This window comes from Leiobunum rupestre, chromosome 4 (genome assembly GCF_980474605.1).
Source record: "Leiobunum rupestre chromosome 4, qqLeiRupe1.1.hap1, whole genome shotgun sequence".
In the NCBI taxonomy this organism is placed as follows: domain Eukaryota; kingdom Metazoa; phylum Arthropoda; class Arachnida; order Opiliones; family Sclerosomatidae; genus Leiobunum; species Leiobunum rupestre.
Window position 1 is genome coordinate 41,851,543 of NC_143387.1, and position 13,828 is coordinate 41,865,370.

The window sequence follows — 13,828 nt, forward strand, 5'->3', positions numbered from 1 at the left end:
TAATAAAAATCGGAATTTCGGTGCATTGTGCTTCTGTCCAAATCACTGCCTTCGAATTAACACCCGGGTTATATTAAATTTTATTTTGAAAATGAAGACTGCTTTGATGGTTGCTGAAAAGCCATCGTTGTCACAGTCACTTGCTAATATCTTGTCGAATGGAAAAGCTAGAACTAGAAAGGGATTTAATGGGGCATGTTCTATTCATGAATATGAAGGAACTATGAAAGGCCAACCTACTCACTTCAAAATGACATCAGTTTGTGGCCATGTCATGTCTATTGACTTTCTTGGAAAGTACAATAACTGGGATCGTGTGGATCCGGTAATTATAGATTCTATCAAATAAAATTCTTAGTACGCTAATCCCAGTTACCATTATAGGCAGAGTTATTTGTTGCACCAACTGAGAAAAAAGAAGCAAATCCTAAATTGCAGCTCCCTAAATTTTTAGAAAAAGAAGTTAGAATTTAGCGAGTTTAATAAAAAAATTACTAAAATTTGGAATTATGTTGATGCAACCCTCTACTCTTGAATGGGTAGAACTGGTTTTGAACAAGAAAAATTAAATGTTAGCCTCTAAAATAATAACCAATGTTAAAGTAGGAACTGTCATTTTGTTACAATTGTCACCTAATTTGGATCCCATTAGGTGAAAGCATTCTATTTAAGGTAAAAACACTTTCATATTAATTCTGTGGCGTGAATATCGCTTAAGTTTTACCCCATTTGTTTATTGAACATGTTTAAATTCTTCAGCAACACAATTGGTTCTTGTCCTATTTTTAATAGCCCCTTGTGACGAACTATCATATAAAACATTAGAAAAAAAGTTACTGAAAAAGGTTTTGAAATATTTAATTTTTGGGATAATGAAATGCTTAAACATTAAGAAATTATATAAATTTTCCCAAACATAAAAGGGCCACACAGGCTTTTGAAAAAGACTTGACCAATCAAATACTGGAAACAAGGTTGTGAAACTGGTTAAATTCCAACGCCAGTGTGTCCCTTTAAATAACATTTAAAGATGATAAGTGCTATTTAAAAAAGTGAAATTAATATGTCAATGCAGTGCTAGGTTGGACTTGACCCAACCACCCAACCCCCACTAATAAATAATATGTCAATCCTAAGAAAATAATTTATATTCAAGAGTTATTCTTTCTCTGCTCTAACTTGAATTGCTTTTACTGATTCTTATACTGTGGTTCCCAAGTTGAGAAAAGCTTTTACAACTTACCCACTTGACAATGGAAGGTATTTACTTGTTAGTGAAATTCCCTGCTAAAATTTTCATAAAAATTCATCTTTTAACAATAAAATTTTGTTTAAAAAATATGGCGGGGAAACATATGAGCATTTCATTCTCCTTTAAAGATGGGAATAACCATTGCGGTGGTGTAGCTATGCCACTGAACCATTGTAAATTACTCAAGAGGTCGGAATAGGGGTGAATACCTGCCTTCAGATGACATTTACATTTATTTTACTTATATTATTGTAAAACTTAATTGAGTAGGTTGCTTCTTTTTGTACCTCCTTGATAGCAGATCTGACCAATCAGGGATTTTTCCAGCCCTATTTTCGGAGATACATCCAGGAAACTAGCTAAATTCAAACATAATGAAACTAATGGGAAAGGCTAACAATAATTTATTAAATTAATTATTCTGCCTTAGAGGGCCACAGAATCATTTGAATTTTGAAGGTGGGTCAACGGAATCATGTATTTTGAAAAGCAAGAAGTTATGCCTGAGTAACATGGTGCAAGGGGAGGAGCTACCTAAAATTTGGCCCAAATTTTTTAAATGATTCTGTAGACCTTAAATTAAAATTAATATATACCTCTTGTCCCTCTGGACTGGCAATAAAGGATTGTTTGTAGAATTGAACTACCTTTGAATATATTAGGGTCTACGGGAAGATAACATGGGGTGGTACTACTCTATTGGTCAGTGGCGTAAGAACGGGGGGGGGGGGGGTACAGGGGTACAATGTACCCCCCTTGAAATTGGAAAATGGTGCCAAAGGGGTATGAAAATGGCGGCAAATTGTTTTAGAAGGGCCGTAAAAAGGATGCTGATTAGGGAGCGCCAAATTTATCATCCAAGCTGTACCACCCTTAATCCAAAACGTTCCTACGCGCCTGCTATTGGTGGCTATTTTTCATGGTTTACTGCATTATGAAAGATCTCATAGGGGTAGACTGGGCATGTTACCAGGTCAATGAATTCTGATGACCAAATTTTCTTGGGGTGAGAGGCCTGTAGGTACCAAATCAAAATCCGCTCTACAACTTGTTTTAACATAACTAGCACAAATCACCTTTAGCTCATATTAAACCTGGTAACACAAATGTTGAATCTACCGTAAATATGAAAGTTCATACTTCCGTTATGGGGCTGGTGCATTGATTAATGCTTTGGGGCTATAACGATACAATGACCCCTTGCTCAAAATGCCACATGTCCCTCCTCTGGTTCGTTACCAATGTTTATGGTCTCATGAAACCCATGCCTTTTTGACTAGGGTATATTATGAAACTTTGATTGCTTTCAAAGTTATTAAACTTTTAATGAAGTAAAAACTATATTTTCTTGCTCAAAACTTAATCTACCTATGGGAAAAATGTCATTCGAAATGGACTTGTGAAAAAAAATTCCAAATTTCAGGAAATTCATAATTAAAATAAATATTGATAACAAAAATTATAATTATATTTCCTTTTATGAAGGCAAGAGGATGTGATTATTTAGTTCTCTGGTTAGATTGTGATAAAGAAGGCGAAAATATTTGTTACGAAGTAATACGATCTGTACAGAGTGTAATGCGCATATCAATTGATGGAAGAGATCAAGTATTTATTTAAATTTTTTTTATTAGAAATGTGTTTTTAAATCATTATTTTTTCTTCAGACAGTATTTAGGGCTAAATTCAGTGCAATTACTGACAAAGATATCAAAGCAGCTATGAATGCCCTCTCAATTCCTAATGAAAATGAAGCGAGATCTGTTGATGCCAGACAAGAACTTGATCTTCGTATTGGCTGTGCTTTTACTCGCTTTCAAACCAAGTTTTTTCAAGGCAAATATGGCAATCTTGACAGCTCATTGATTTCATTTGGACCATGCCAAACACCAACCCTTGGATTTTGCGTGGAAAGGCATGACCAAATTCAGTCTTTCAAGCCAGAAACATACTGGGTTATCCAACCTCACGTTTCCACCGCTAAAGGAGAACTTTTAATGTTGGATTGGGACAGAATACGAATTTTTGAGATAGAAGTGGCGCAATATTTCCTGCAAAATGTCAAAGCTTTCAAAGAAGCCAAGTATGATTAATATTCTTTAAATATTGGTCTTTAGAAGTTTTTGAATCAAATTAAGTTATTCTATGGAGAAAACCTATCATTTTTATTCCCCAGCAAAATTGGGTGCAGAAACAATGAAAAAAATCTTTTCCATATTGTCTTGGAAGTTAATACCAAGTCCTTTGGGAATAGTTTTAGTTCACGGGTATCAGAAAGTATGAACAATATTTGCCTTCCCATTGTTTAAAATTTATGTAGGTATAAAATCGTTTTAGATTTATCCTGATTTGGTACTTCCTACTATGAGGAGTGAAGTTGAGAAGCAACTAAATTTAATTTCAATTGGCAAAGCGGATTTTGAAACGGTTTTGCAACATACTCTAACCATCTTGTTATAATATGGGTTAACTTCATTATGTAAAATATCTGTAGGTGGCGCTAGTTACATACACCTAGGGGTGGATGTGAGACAGGGCCCCCAGAGCAGACACTTTTCTAAAGGCTGCACGCTTGAATAGTCATGTTGAATAAATCTCTATGTTAAATCTCATTTTATTTAACCCCTCCTAACATGGCGACAGCGGCGGGATATTCTATAATGTTCTAATTATAATTATAAGGTATTATTTTAAAGTTTCGACTAGTTTTTGCGTTTTATTCGCGTTTTGTCGCCAACACGATGACGACTTCTTTCAAAAGCCCTCCTGCTTTTGTTCCTGGGGATGATCCCGCCTCCTCGTGGGCTGCTTACAAAGAAGGCTATGAAATTTACGCCACTGCTGCAAATTTACAAGCCACGCCGATAGCCCAACAACGTACAACATTTTTGCATATTTTAGGCCCAGCTGGGCTTGCTATTTACAAGACTCTTCCCATTGTTGCCGTCGACGATGCTCGAACTGTTGAGGTGATCTGCACTTCTTTTGACAATTATTATGATGACGCTTATTCTGCTGAACCTGGATACTTTGACGAAATTGGATACTCTGACGAACCTGGTCAGGTTTATGACACCACTGACTCATCTCAACATTATTCCTGTTACAGTTTGTCACTTGTCCGTGAGTTGAACCAATTACATACTACCTCCAATAAAGATGATGAAATTTATGACAATGTGTATCTATTTGACAAACCTGTCTGTTTCAAAATTGATACCGGTGCCCAGGTTAACATCATACCACTATGTCTTTACAATTCTTTCCTTCCCAAGCCGAAGTTGAGCAAGCCGATATACACCGTCATGGCCTATTCAGGACATCCTGTGCCAATGGCAGGTGTACTTGATGCTCCATGCACATCCTACAATGCTTCGTCTAAATTTTCCTTCTATGTCACCACTGACAATCGCACACCCATCTTGGGTGCTTCTGCCGCTCTTCAACTGGGAATTATCCAACATCATCACCATCCGCTTGGTCCTCCTCCTACACCTAAGCTTGTCGCAGTACTACATTCCGCACCTACTGCTACACGACTTACGCAATCACCTGCTGACATAATTGCCCAGTTTCACACCGTCTTTGATCATGTTGGGCCATAAACAACTGCAAGAACAACCTATCCCAGTGATAAGCGCAGCACATCAGGTACCCTTTGCTTTTCGGGAACCGGTTCGCCTTGAACTTACAAGAATGCAGCAACTGGGCATCATTGTTCCGGTTACCGGCCCCTCCGATTGGGTCCACCCCATGGTGGTGACCCCCAAGCCTGATGGATCGGTACGAATCTGTTTAGATCCCCGAACACTGAATGCGTCAATCAAGCGCCAACCTTTTTCTGTTCCCACCACTCAAGAAATATTGGCAGCCTTGAGTGGCAAAAAGGTCTTTACCGTGTTGGACGTCCAGAGTGCCTTTTGGCACATTGCACTCACAGAGGAAAGTTCCCACCTCTGTACATTTGCGTCGCCGTACGGTTGATTTCGATATCTCTGTTACCCTAATGGCCTTGTTACTGGCTCGGAAGTTTGCCAGCAAACCCTTCGCAACCTTTTTCCGCCATCTGAATTTCCCGATGTATACATCTCGACTGACGATTTTCTCATTGCCTCGGTGGACATGGACTCCCACAAGACCTCGTTATACCATGTCCTACAGCGGGCACATGATGTTAATTTATGTTTCGGACGTAAGAAACTGGCTTTGGCTGTTGATCGCGTCAAATACATCGGCCACATCGTTACGTCTTCCGAAGTAGAAGTTAATCCTGCTCGCATCTCGGCCATTTGCACTTTGCCACCTCCTAAAGACAAGGCGGCTCTTCAAAGTTTCTTGGGTATGATTAACTACATTACTCGCTTTATCCCCGCGGCAACGAATGATACTGCTCCACTTCGCCTTCTCCTCAAAAAGGACGTAGTCTTCAAATGGGAAAGCGACCACCAACAACATTACGATTCCCTTAAACACCTTGCTTCCACAGTCCCGGTACTCGCTTACTTTGACTCCAAGAAATCCATAACGCTTTCAGTTGATTCTAGTCAATCGGGTATTGGCGCTGTTATGATGCAAAATGGCCAACCCATGGAATATGCTTCGACGACATTAACACCCACCCAGTGTCGCTATGCACAAATTGAAAAAGGGCTGCTAGCAATCGTTTTCGCCTGTGAACATTTCCATTTGTACATTGCGGGAACAAAAATAACAGTGGAAACAGACCACAGCCCACTCTTAGGCATTGTCAAGAAGCCTATTCATCTTTTATCCCCCCGGCTTCAGCGCTTACTGATGCGATTATTTCGCTACCAACTTGATCTAGTTTATGTTCCTGGATCTCAATTGCATATAGCAGACATGCTTTCGAGGACGCCACAACTGCACACCCTTATAAATACGGAGCTTTTGGATGGCCCCTATACTGCCGTATATGCCATGACCACTTTACCTCCCCTAAAACAAGCACAATATAAACAAGCCATTGCTAATGATGTTATTCTCCAGCAGATCATCAATTACAGTCAATCTGGTTGGCCACGTATTCTCAAACAAGTAGGTCCCGACTTACGCCCATACTGGCCTCACCAGGATGAACTACATGTCTTGGACGACTTAGTCTATCGTGGGTCAACTTTGGTTGTCCCCAAGTCCTTACAATTAGAAACGCTCAAAATAATCCATGGCTCCCACCAAGGTATCAATGCATGTCTAGCTAAGGCAAAGCTCAATTTTTTTTGGCCTCGTATGTCTGATGATTTGACCCAATACATACAAGCTTGTTCGATCTGCAATAACAGGAGCCGTCAAAATACTCCAATCCCGATGCACCCCCACACGATACCGAAATTGCCTTGGGAAACTGCCGGGACAGATCTCTTTCATGTTAATTCACAAAACTTCATCCTTCTCGTGGATTATTACTCCAAATTTGTGGAAGCCCAAGAACTTTCTAACACCACCACTCAGAACGTTATAAACTTTTTACAACCACAATTTGCTCGTCATGGACCTCCTCAACGGCTTATCTCTGATAATGGCCCTCCTTTTAACTCTGCAGGTTTCAAACACTTTCTACAACAATGGGGCGTCACTCACATCACCTCCTCTCCTCACTACCCCCAATCTAATGGGATGACGGAACAAACTATTCAGACCATAAAAAATGCCCTGATCAAGGCTCAACGAGATGGAAAGGATCTATCTTATGTTCTTATGGAATATAGGTCCACTCCGAAAGGTTTATTACCATCACCTGCGGAAATGTGTATGGGACGTCAGATACGAACACCCCTTACCACACATAGGGCGACATTACAACCAAGATACCCCACCAAAACGGATCTCCAAACATTACACCACCAACAACAAGCAATGGTTACTCGTTACAACGAAAAATATCCTCATGATCTTCCTGCTCTTTACCCTGGACAACCTATCCTTTATCAAGAAGGACCTCGAAATTGGCTACCTGCGACTGTCCTTTCTTCTGGACCTGAACCACGTTCGTACATTATTCGTACAGCTTGTGGCCAAATATTTCGACGGTCTAGGATTCATCTAAAAATGATCAAATCCTTTGATGTAACCCCACTGATGCCCTTAACATACGCTATACCCGTTTCACCTCCCCTAAACTCCGCTACCACTGAAACAAATACATCAGAATCCGACACGATGGCAAAGACGACCTTTACCCAACACCAGCACCAACCGGTCAACCACGCTACACCAAATGTTTCGGCACACAACCAACAACTACCGTTGTTGAATCCTTTTGCCACATACCCTCATCTCCAGGCTTCACCACAATCGGATTTTGAGATCCATCTACGTCCACAACACCTCAATAATCCACGACCACCGATCGTTGACCAAGGCCTAATCTCCATACCAGGGACTACGATAGTGGGCAATTCTCCATGTCTACATCGTCCTAATCTTGAGCCACTGAGGGTATCTCCTAGAACTTTGCCAGCTGATTCACACAATTCGACACCTATAAGGGCCTCTTCCCCCACTGTTGGCCCACCGAACATACCTGCGTTTACATCACCACAAACCGACCACTTCTCACTATACTACAACCCGTTGTGGACGTACCAGCATGTTACCATTACGTTTTCGAATTTCTTCTGACTTTAGTGAAGGAAAAGGAAAACACAAGCCAAAGAAATTGACTTGACTATTCAAAAAATCATTAATCATTAATAAAAATATATATAAGGAGAAAGATGTTATAATGTGGGTTAACTTCATTATGTAAAATATCTGTAGGTGGCGCTAGTTACATACACCTAGGGGTGGATGTGAGATAGGGCCCCCAGAGCAGACACTTTTCTAAATGCTGCACGCTTGAATAGTCATGTTGAATAAATCTCTATGTTAAATCGTAAGGCATCTCATTTTATTTAACCCCTCTTAACACATCTAAGCTTTCTTTTTTTATCTATAACATTTCAGTATTTCATTTGTTTTATGGGTACAATGTTGTTTTAAATCAAAATATACAGCACTTTCATACTAACATAGAAGGTATTACACACTCCTAGGGAGTAGATCACTCCATTGCATTATTATAGAATAATATTGAATCTCTATACAGAAAAAATTACAGTGAGTAGCAGCTCCCCGAACATTTTTCAAAATTGGCAAACGTTGCTTCAACTGGCAAAATCAGAAAGCTTCCCCACTATGAAAACCTTGAGGTTTTGCTTCTGCCAGCACCCTCCCCCAAAGCTCCAGTTGGCAAGGTGTTAAGGCTAGTGAACTAAGGTCTTCTCTCTAGAATTCATTTAAAATGTTTAATATTCTTAATAATAGGTCAAAAATTTGAAATCGTACTAATAAAGTTAAACTTTTCAAATAAAACTTCATAAACCTTTTCAAGCACGCACATACAACCTTTCATTTATGATAATTGCAGAGTTACTGATGTCACATCAAAGAAATGTTCTCGGCAGAGACCTTTAGCTCTGAACACTGTAGAGTTAATGAGAGTTGCCAGTTCTGGTTTAAGCATGGGTCCTCATCATGCCATGCAAATTGCTGAACGTCTCTATACACAAGGATACATTAGCTATCCTCGAACAGAAACTACGAGTTACTCACCAAACTTTGATATAGTGTAATAGCCTGCTTCTTGGTTTAATTGTAACTAAAATCCATGATGCTCTTGAGATGATCATATGCCCATGTGCCCTATGTGTATTTTGTTGCAAAATTTAGTGGGTTGTAGTTAATGCTTTAGTGATGTTGAAGCTCTTACTTTGATAAGTAATAACAATAATAATAATAAATGGCATTAAAATTCGCCATGGGTGGTGCCTTTAGTACTATCCTAGCTGATTATTATTATTATTATTAGCTGTCAAAAGAGTTCATCCAAAAAAAATAGACCGGAAAAAAAAACTGGCCAATTTCTTTTCTTGAATAGTTTAAACTGTTCATCACGGCCACCCACAAAAGATCTGTCAAAATGGTATAGCAAGCATATTGGATCATCCTTCCAAGTAGTGTTACGGATTCCTACTAGGCTGCACATAAATTAAATGTTGGTTTATTACTTAGTGATGCTTTACGTCAGCTAAGTCGTAGCCCTGAAGTAGGAGAAGATATAAATGCACTCTTATCAGGTGGAATAAACAAACCAAGGAAAGGAACTGACTGTGGAGACCACCCTCCAATCACACCAATGCGTTTAGCTTCAAGAGCAGAACTTGATGGTGATTCTTACAGGCTGTATGACTACATTGTTCGTCATTTTGTTGGGACTGTCAGTGATGACATGACGTTTCTTCAAAAAACCATCAACTTTTCCATTGGGGAAGAGTTCTTTTCACTCACTGGGAAAACACTTCTTGATCCTGGCTTCACAAAAATCATGACTTGGCAGGCTCTAGGTCCAAATGAATCCTTACCAGAATTAAGTATTGGAGAATCCTGCTCAATATCTGAAGTAATTTTTTTATCTAACTGAAATTTCAAAGGGAAACGTCATGGGCCCCTATTATACTGGGACCCTACAAAGCAGGCTTGTGGGCCCTTTTCTGCTGGGTCCCAGGCATTTTGCCCCCTCTCATGGCCCTGAATGGTTGTTAATTCTGACCACCCCAAGAAATATTTTAATAACCTTGAACCAAATTCCATGCCTGTATAAAATAGTATTCTACTTTTTACCAAATATGCCTGGTTGTGTACCTCAAACTGGTCCAGAATATAACCTTTGCAAATTGATTACTAACTTTTCATGTGTACCACTATCTATGTACTTACCCTAATTTTTAATTAGTGTAGTTTTTCAGTTCCCAAGATTTTGTGCAGACTGTTTAGTGTTTACCCCTGAATTCTGCGTTGAGTTTGAAAGTTCTCTACCCACTGCTTAAAGGGGTTTTCCCCCAAGCTCTTCGGTTTCCTTTCCATAAAAACTTTTTGAGGTTAATGGTAATAGTTAGTGTAGGGAGCTGTCGGCTCCCGTGGCATGAAGGGCTTGCCACTACCATTCTACGCATTGTAACCCGGCCACCTGAATTAATGGTTTTAAAAGTCGCTTGATAACTTAGGCCTAAGGTGGTGCCTTGGGTATTAGCCTAGCTGATTATTATTATTATTATTATTATTTTCTACACACCCACTGTTGATTGAATAACTTACTGGTCTCCAAATTTTCCTATTACCCACTGTTGACCCTTTTTTTAAACATAGTTTATCTACTTTGTAAGAATATGTTTTAATTACTACTGTACATTTGCAGGTGAAATTGCTAGAAAAACAAACAGGGCCTCCTGATTATTTGACCGAAGCCGAGTTGATTACGTTAATGGAGAAGCACGCAATTGGTACTGATGCGTCAATTCCTGTGCATATAAATAATATATGTCAAAGAAATTATGTATCTGTAACTAGTAGCCGCCGCTTAATACCAAGTCCTTTGGGAATAGTTTTAGTTCACGGGTATCAGAAAGTATGAACAATATTTACCTTCCCATTGTTTAAAATTTATGTAGGTATAAAATCGTTTTAGATTGATCCTGATTTGGTACTTCCTACAATGAGGAGTGAAGTTGAGAAGCAACTAAATTTAATTGCAATTGGCAAAGCGGATTTTGAAGCGGTTTTGCAACATACTCTAACCATTTTTCAACATAAGTTCCATTTCTTTGTAACTAATATACAAGGAATGGACGAACTTTTTGAAGCCACTTTTAGCCCTTTATCTGCAAGTGGTCGACCTTTATCTAGGTAATGTTTTATTTAAATATATTATCAGGCCCGGACTGGCCCGGGCGGCTAACTAGCGATCGCTGGTCAGATCGGGGTCAACTAAAACTGGGGACCAAAGAGGAAAAATTTGGCATTAATGGAAAATGGGGTCAACACGATTGCATAGCCGGTGGGGCCAACTACTAGCCAGTCCGGCCCTATATATTATATTGAGCAAGTAGTTCATGAAAGTATTACTCCAAAGGTGTGGGAAATGCAGGCGTTACATGAAACTAATTGAAACGAGACCTAGCCGATTACATTGTTCCCATTGTGACGAAACTCTCTCCGTGCCACAAAATGGTACTGTCAGATTATTTAGAGAACTCAAATGCCCTTTGGATGATTTTGAATTACTCCAGCTCTATACCGGAAATAAAAGCAAAGTAAAATTTAATGGAGTATTTCCAGTATTTCAGTAGTAACACTTTGTTTATCTTTTAAAGAGTTTTATCTTCTGCCCCTATTGCTACAATAATGCCCCTTTCCCGGATATGAAAAAGTCGTTTGGGTGCAATCAGTGTACGCATCCAGCATGCACATATTCACTCATATCTAATGGCATTTCTGGCTGTCAACTGTGTGAAGATGGTGTATTAGTTTTAGACCCAGCTTCTGCACCAAAATGGAAACTATCATGCAATAAGTTCGTGTAATTCCTTATCAATCTAATAATGTAAGAATGTACTCATCATAATAATTTTCACCTCCTTATTGAAAAAAAAAGATGTGAAGCAGTAGTCTCCTTGTTTGAGGATGCATTAAAACTAACAGTTGAACAAGATGTTTGTGACAAATGTGAAAGTCAAATTGTAACTGTTGAATACAAAACGGTAAATTTATTCACCCATTTTATATTTACTAGTTTCGTTTTTTTTTATATCATCTTTGTATAATTTTAGGAAAAGTCAAAACTTCCCAATAATCTTGGTAACAAGGCGACAGGGTGCATTTTTTGCTTTGAAAGTTTTTCCACATTGGTTGAAAAGCCACGAACAATCAAGGGTTACAATTCTAGTAGGGGTCGAGGGGGACGTGGTAGAGGCAGGGGAAGAGGTGGTCACAGGGGAAAGGGTCGTGGTGGAAGTAAACCAAAAGATAAAATGGCTCAACTTGCAGCTTATTTTGTATAAAATATTTCAAATAAAACATTTTTAATATAGTTGTAGAATGTGTTTTATATATTTTATAATTTTCGTATCTCTAAAAATCTTCCTTGGGCCAGCCCTTTTTGCCATTCCCCCTAACCTTGCTGTGATGGCTGCACAACAGAAAATGCTACAGGCCCCTATCCAGGGACCGAAACTCAGGGATGCTCTAATTTTTTTTAGGGAGGCCAATGCCTTTACCCTAAAATTAAGCTCAAGAAATTATCAAATATCGTCAGTCCAGTTGGGGATGCTCAAGTCGACACCCCCTGGCGCCCCCTTATATACAGTTTGTCATCAGACGGATAAAAAGCTTAAGCTTATTTTGTTATTTATTTTCAATTTGGTATTCTAATAATAAGTCTAAACCGTTGAATAACCAAAATTTTAGAAAGGGGTGAGTGGTTCTCTAAACGTTTGAGAAGGCGCCATTGATATGCCGCATTTTTATTTGGCAGGTTGGTTTGGGGCGCAGAGCACCATTTCATGCTTGAGGCGACTTCTGAACTATTTGAGCTACATGTAAGCCCAAAGTAAAATGGTTATGAGGGTGCTGTGTTGCAAAATATTGTACTTTTATCATATGTCTCAATGAGTGGGAACTCCTTTCCTGACTGGGTCTTCAAGTGGAGTTCAATTTAAAGGACATTTTAGAAAGAAATTATCAGTTTCATATAAATTTTTATCAGGTGGTTAAATTGTTGTTTTGGTCTGATTATTTGGATATTAATGGCATTATACTCTAGTTCACAAAGAACTCGAGCTATTATATTGACTTTAACAGTCCTGTAGGGATAATAGCTCAGTGGTGCACACAGAAATTAATTGAAGGGGGTTCTGAAAAAAAAAGGTAAAACCAATTCCTGGTTTTTTTTTTATTTCAAATAAATAAATAATTCAGTAGGTTCTGTTTTCTGTGTCAGCAATTAGGGGTTAGGTATCAAGGGTTTGGATAAGTCCCATTGTTACTTGTTTATTTAATATATTTATGTAGATATATTAAGTGTAATTTATATTTATGGTGTTTTTAAATTAGCTGCGCTGATGTGAGCCGCCCTGGTATAAAAGGAAAACTTTTTCAAATTTCAAATTTTCCCACCTCACGAACAAGAGCGTCATCTTTTTTACGTCATTACTCGAGAAAAACGAGGAAATTGAATTCTGGGTAAAGTTTACGTAATTACATCTACGCGTTCGCGGACAAAGCACGAGTAAAGGAATCGGTAAGTTGTGAAAATTTGTTCTCCATTTTTTCGTTGTTTAACTTGAAAATATTTAGGTTTAGTATTAAAATATTACTCTGCCGTTTAAGGCGGTTCAAAAGAGGTTTTTAAAAAGTATAAATTACTTAACGTGGGTTTATAATTCTGAGAGATTTTAAGTCTTTAAGCGATATTCTTTGACGCCGACAAATCGTAGGCATTCTGCCATTTTGAGAACTTAGGGCTTCCGATGAGGTGACTGGCCCGTAGAAATTCATCATCGCCTTTGTCGTAATGATTTCACTTCTTGATAGTCTAGTGAACAATTTACTTAATACTTATTCTTCTTTAGTCATATTTGAATTCTCATGAAACTTAAGTTTGATAATTTTAAGGTTAAAAATGAGTTTTTCGGGAAATTTTAAATTTTATATTTAATGGGAGCTATTTGGTTTATTTTTAAA

The 13,828-nt window shown here is 38.5% G+C and overlaps 1 protein-coding gene across 1 annotated transcript; it reads left to right on the plus strand.

The window, feature by feature from the left end:
• Positions 1-12,158, plus strand: Top3beta (DNA topoisomerase 3-beta). Its single transcript, XM_090171805.1, has 12 exons — positions 1-325; positions 385-462; positions 2,738-2,860; positions 2,920-3,335; positions 8,679-8,879; positions 9,323-9,710; positions 10,506-10,715; positions 10,776-10,993; positions 11,220-11,400; positions 11,461-11,660; positions 11,742-11,847; positions 11,917-12,158. Exons 1-12 carry the CDS (start codon positions 92-94, stop codon positions 12,145-12,147), a joined length of 2,586 nt encoding a protein of 861 aa, XP_090027931.1. The 5' UTR covers positions 1-91; the 3' UTR covers positions 12,148-12,158.
• The last annotated feature ends 1,670 nt before the right edge of the window (positions 12,159-13,828 follow it).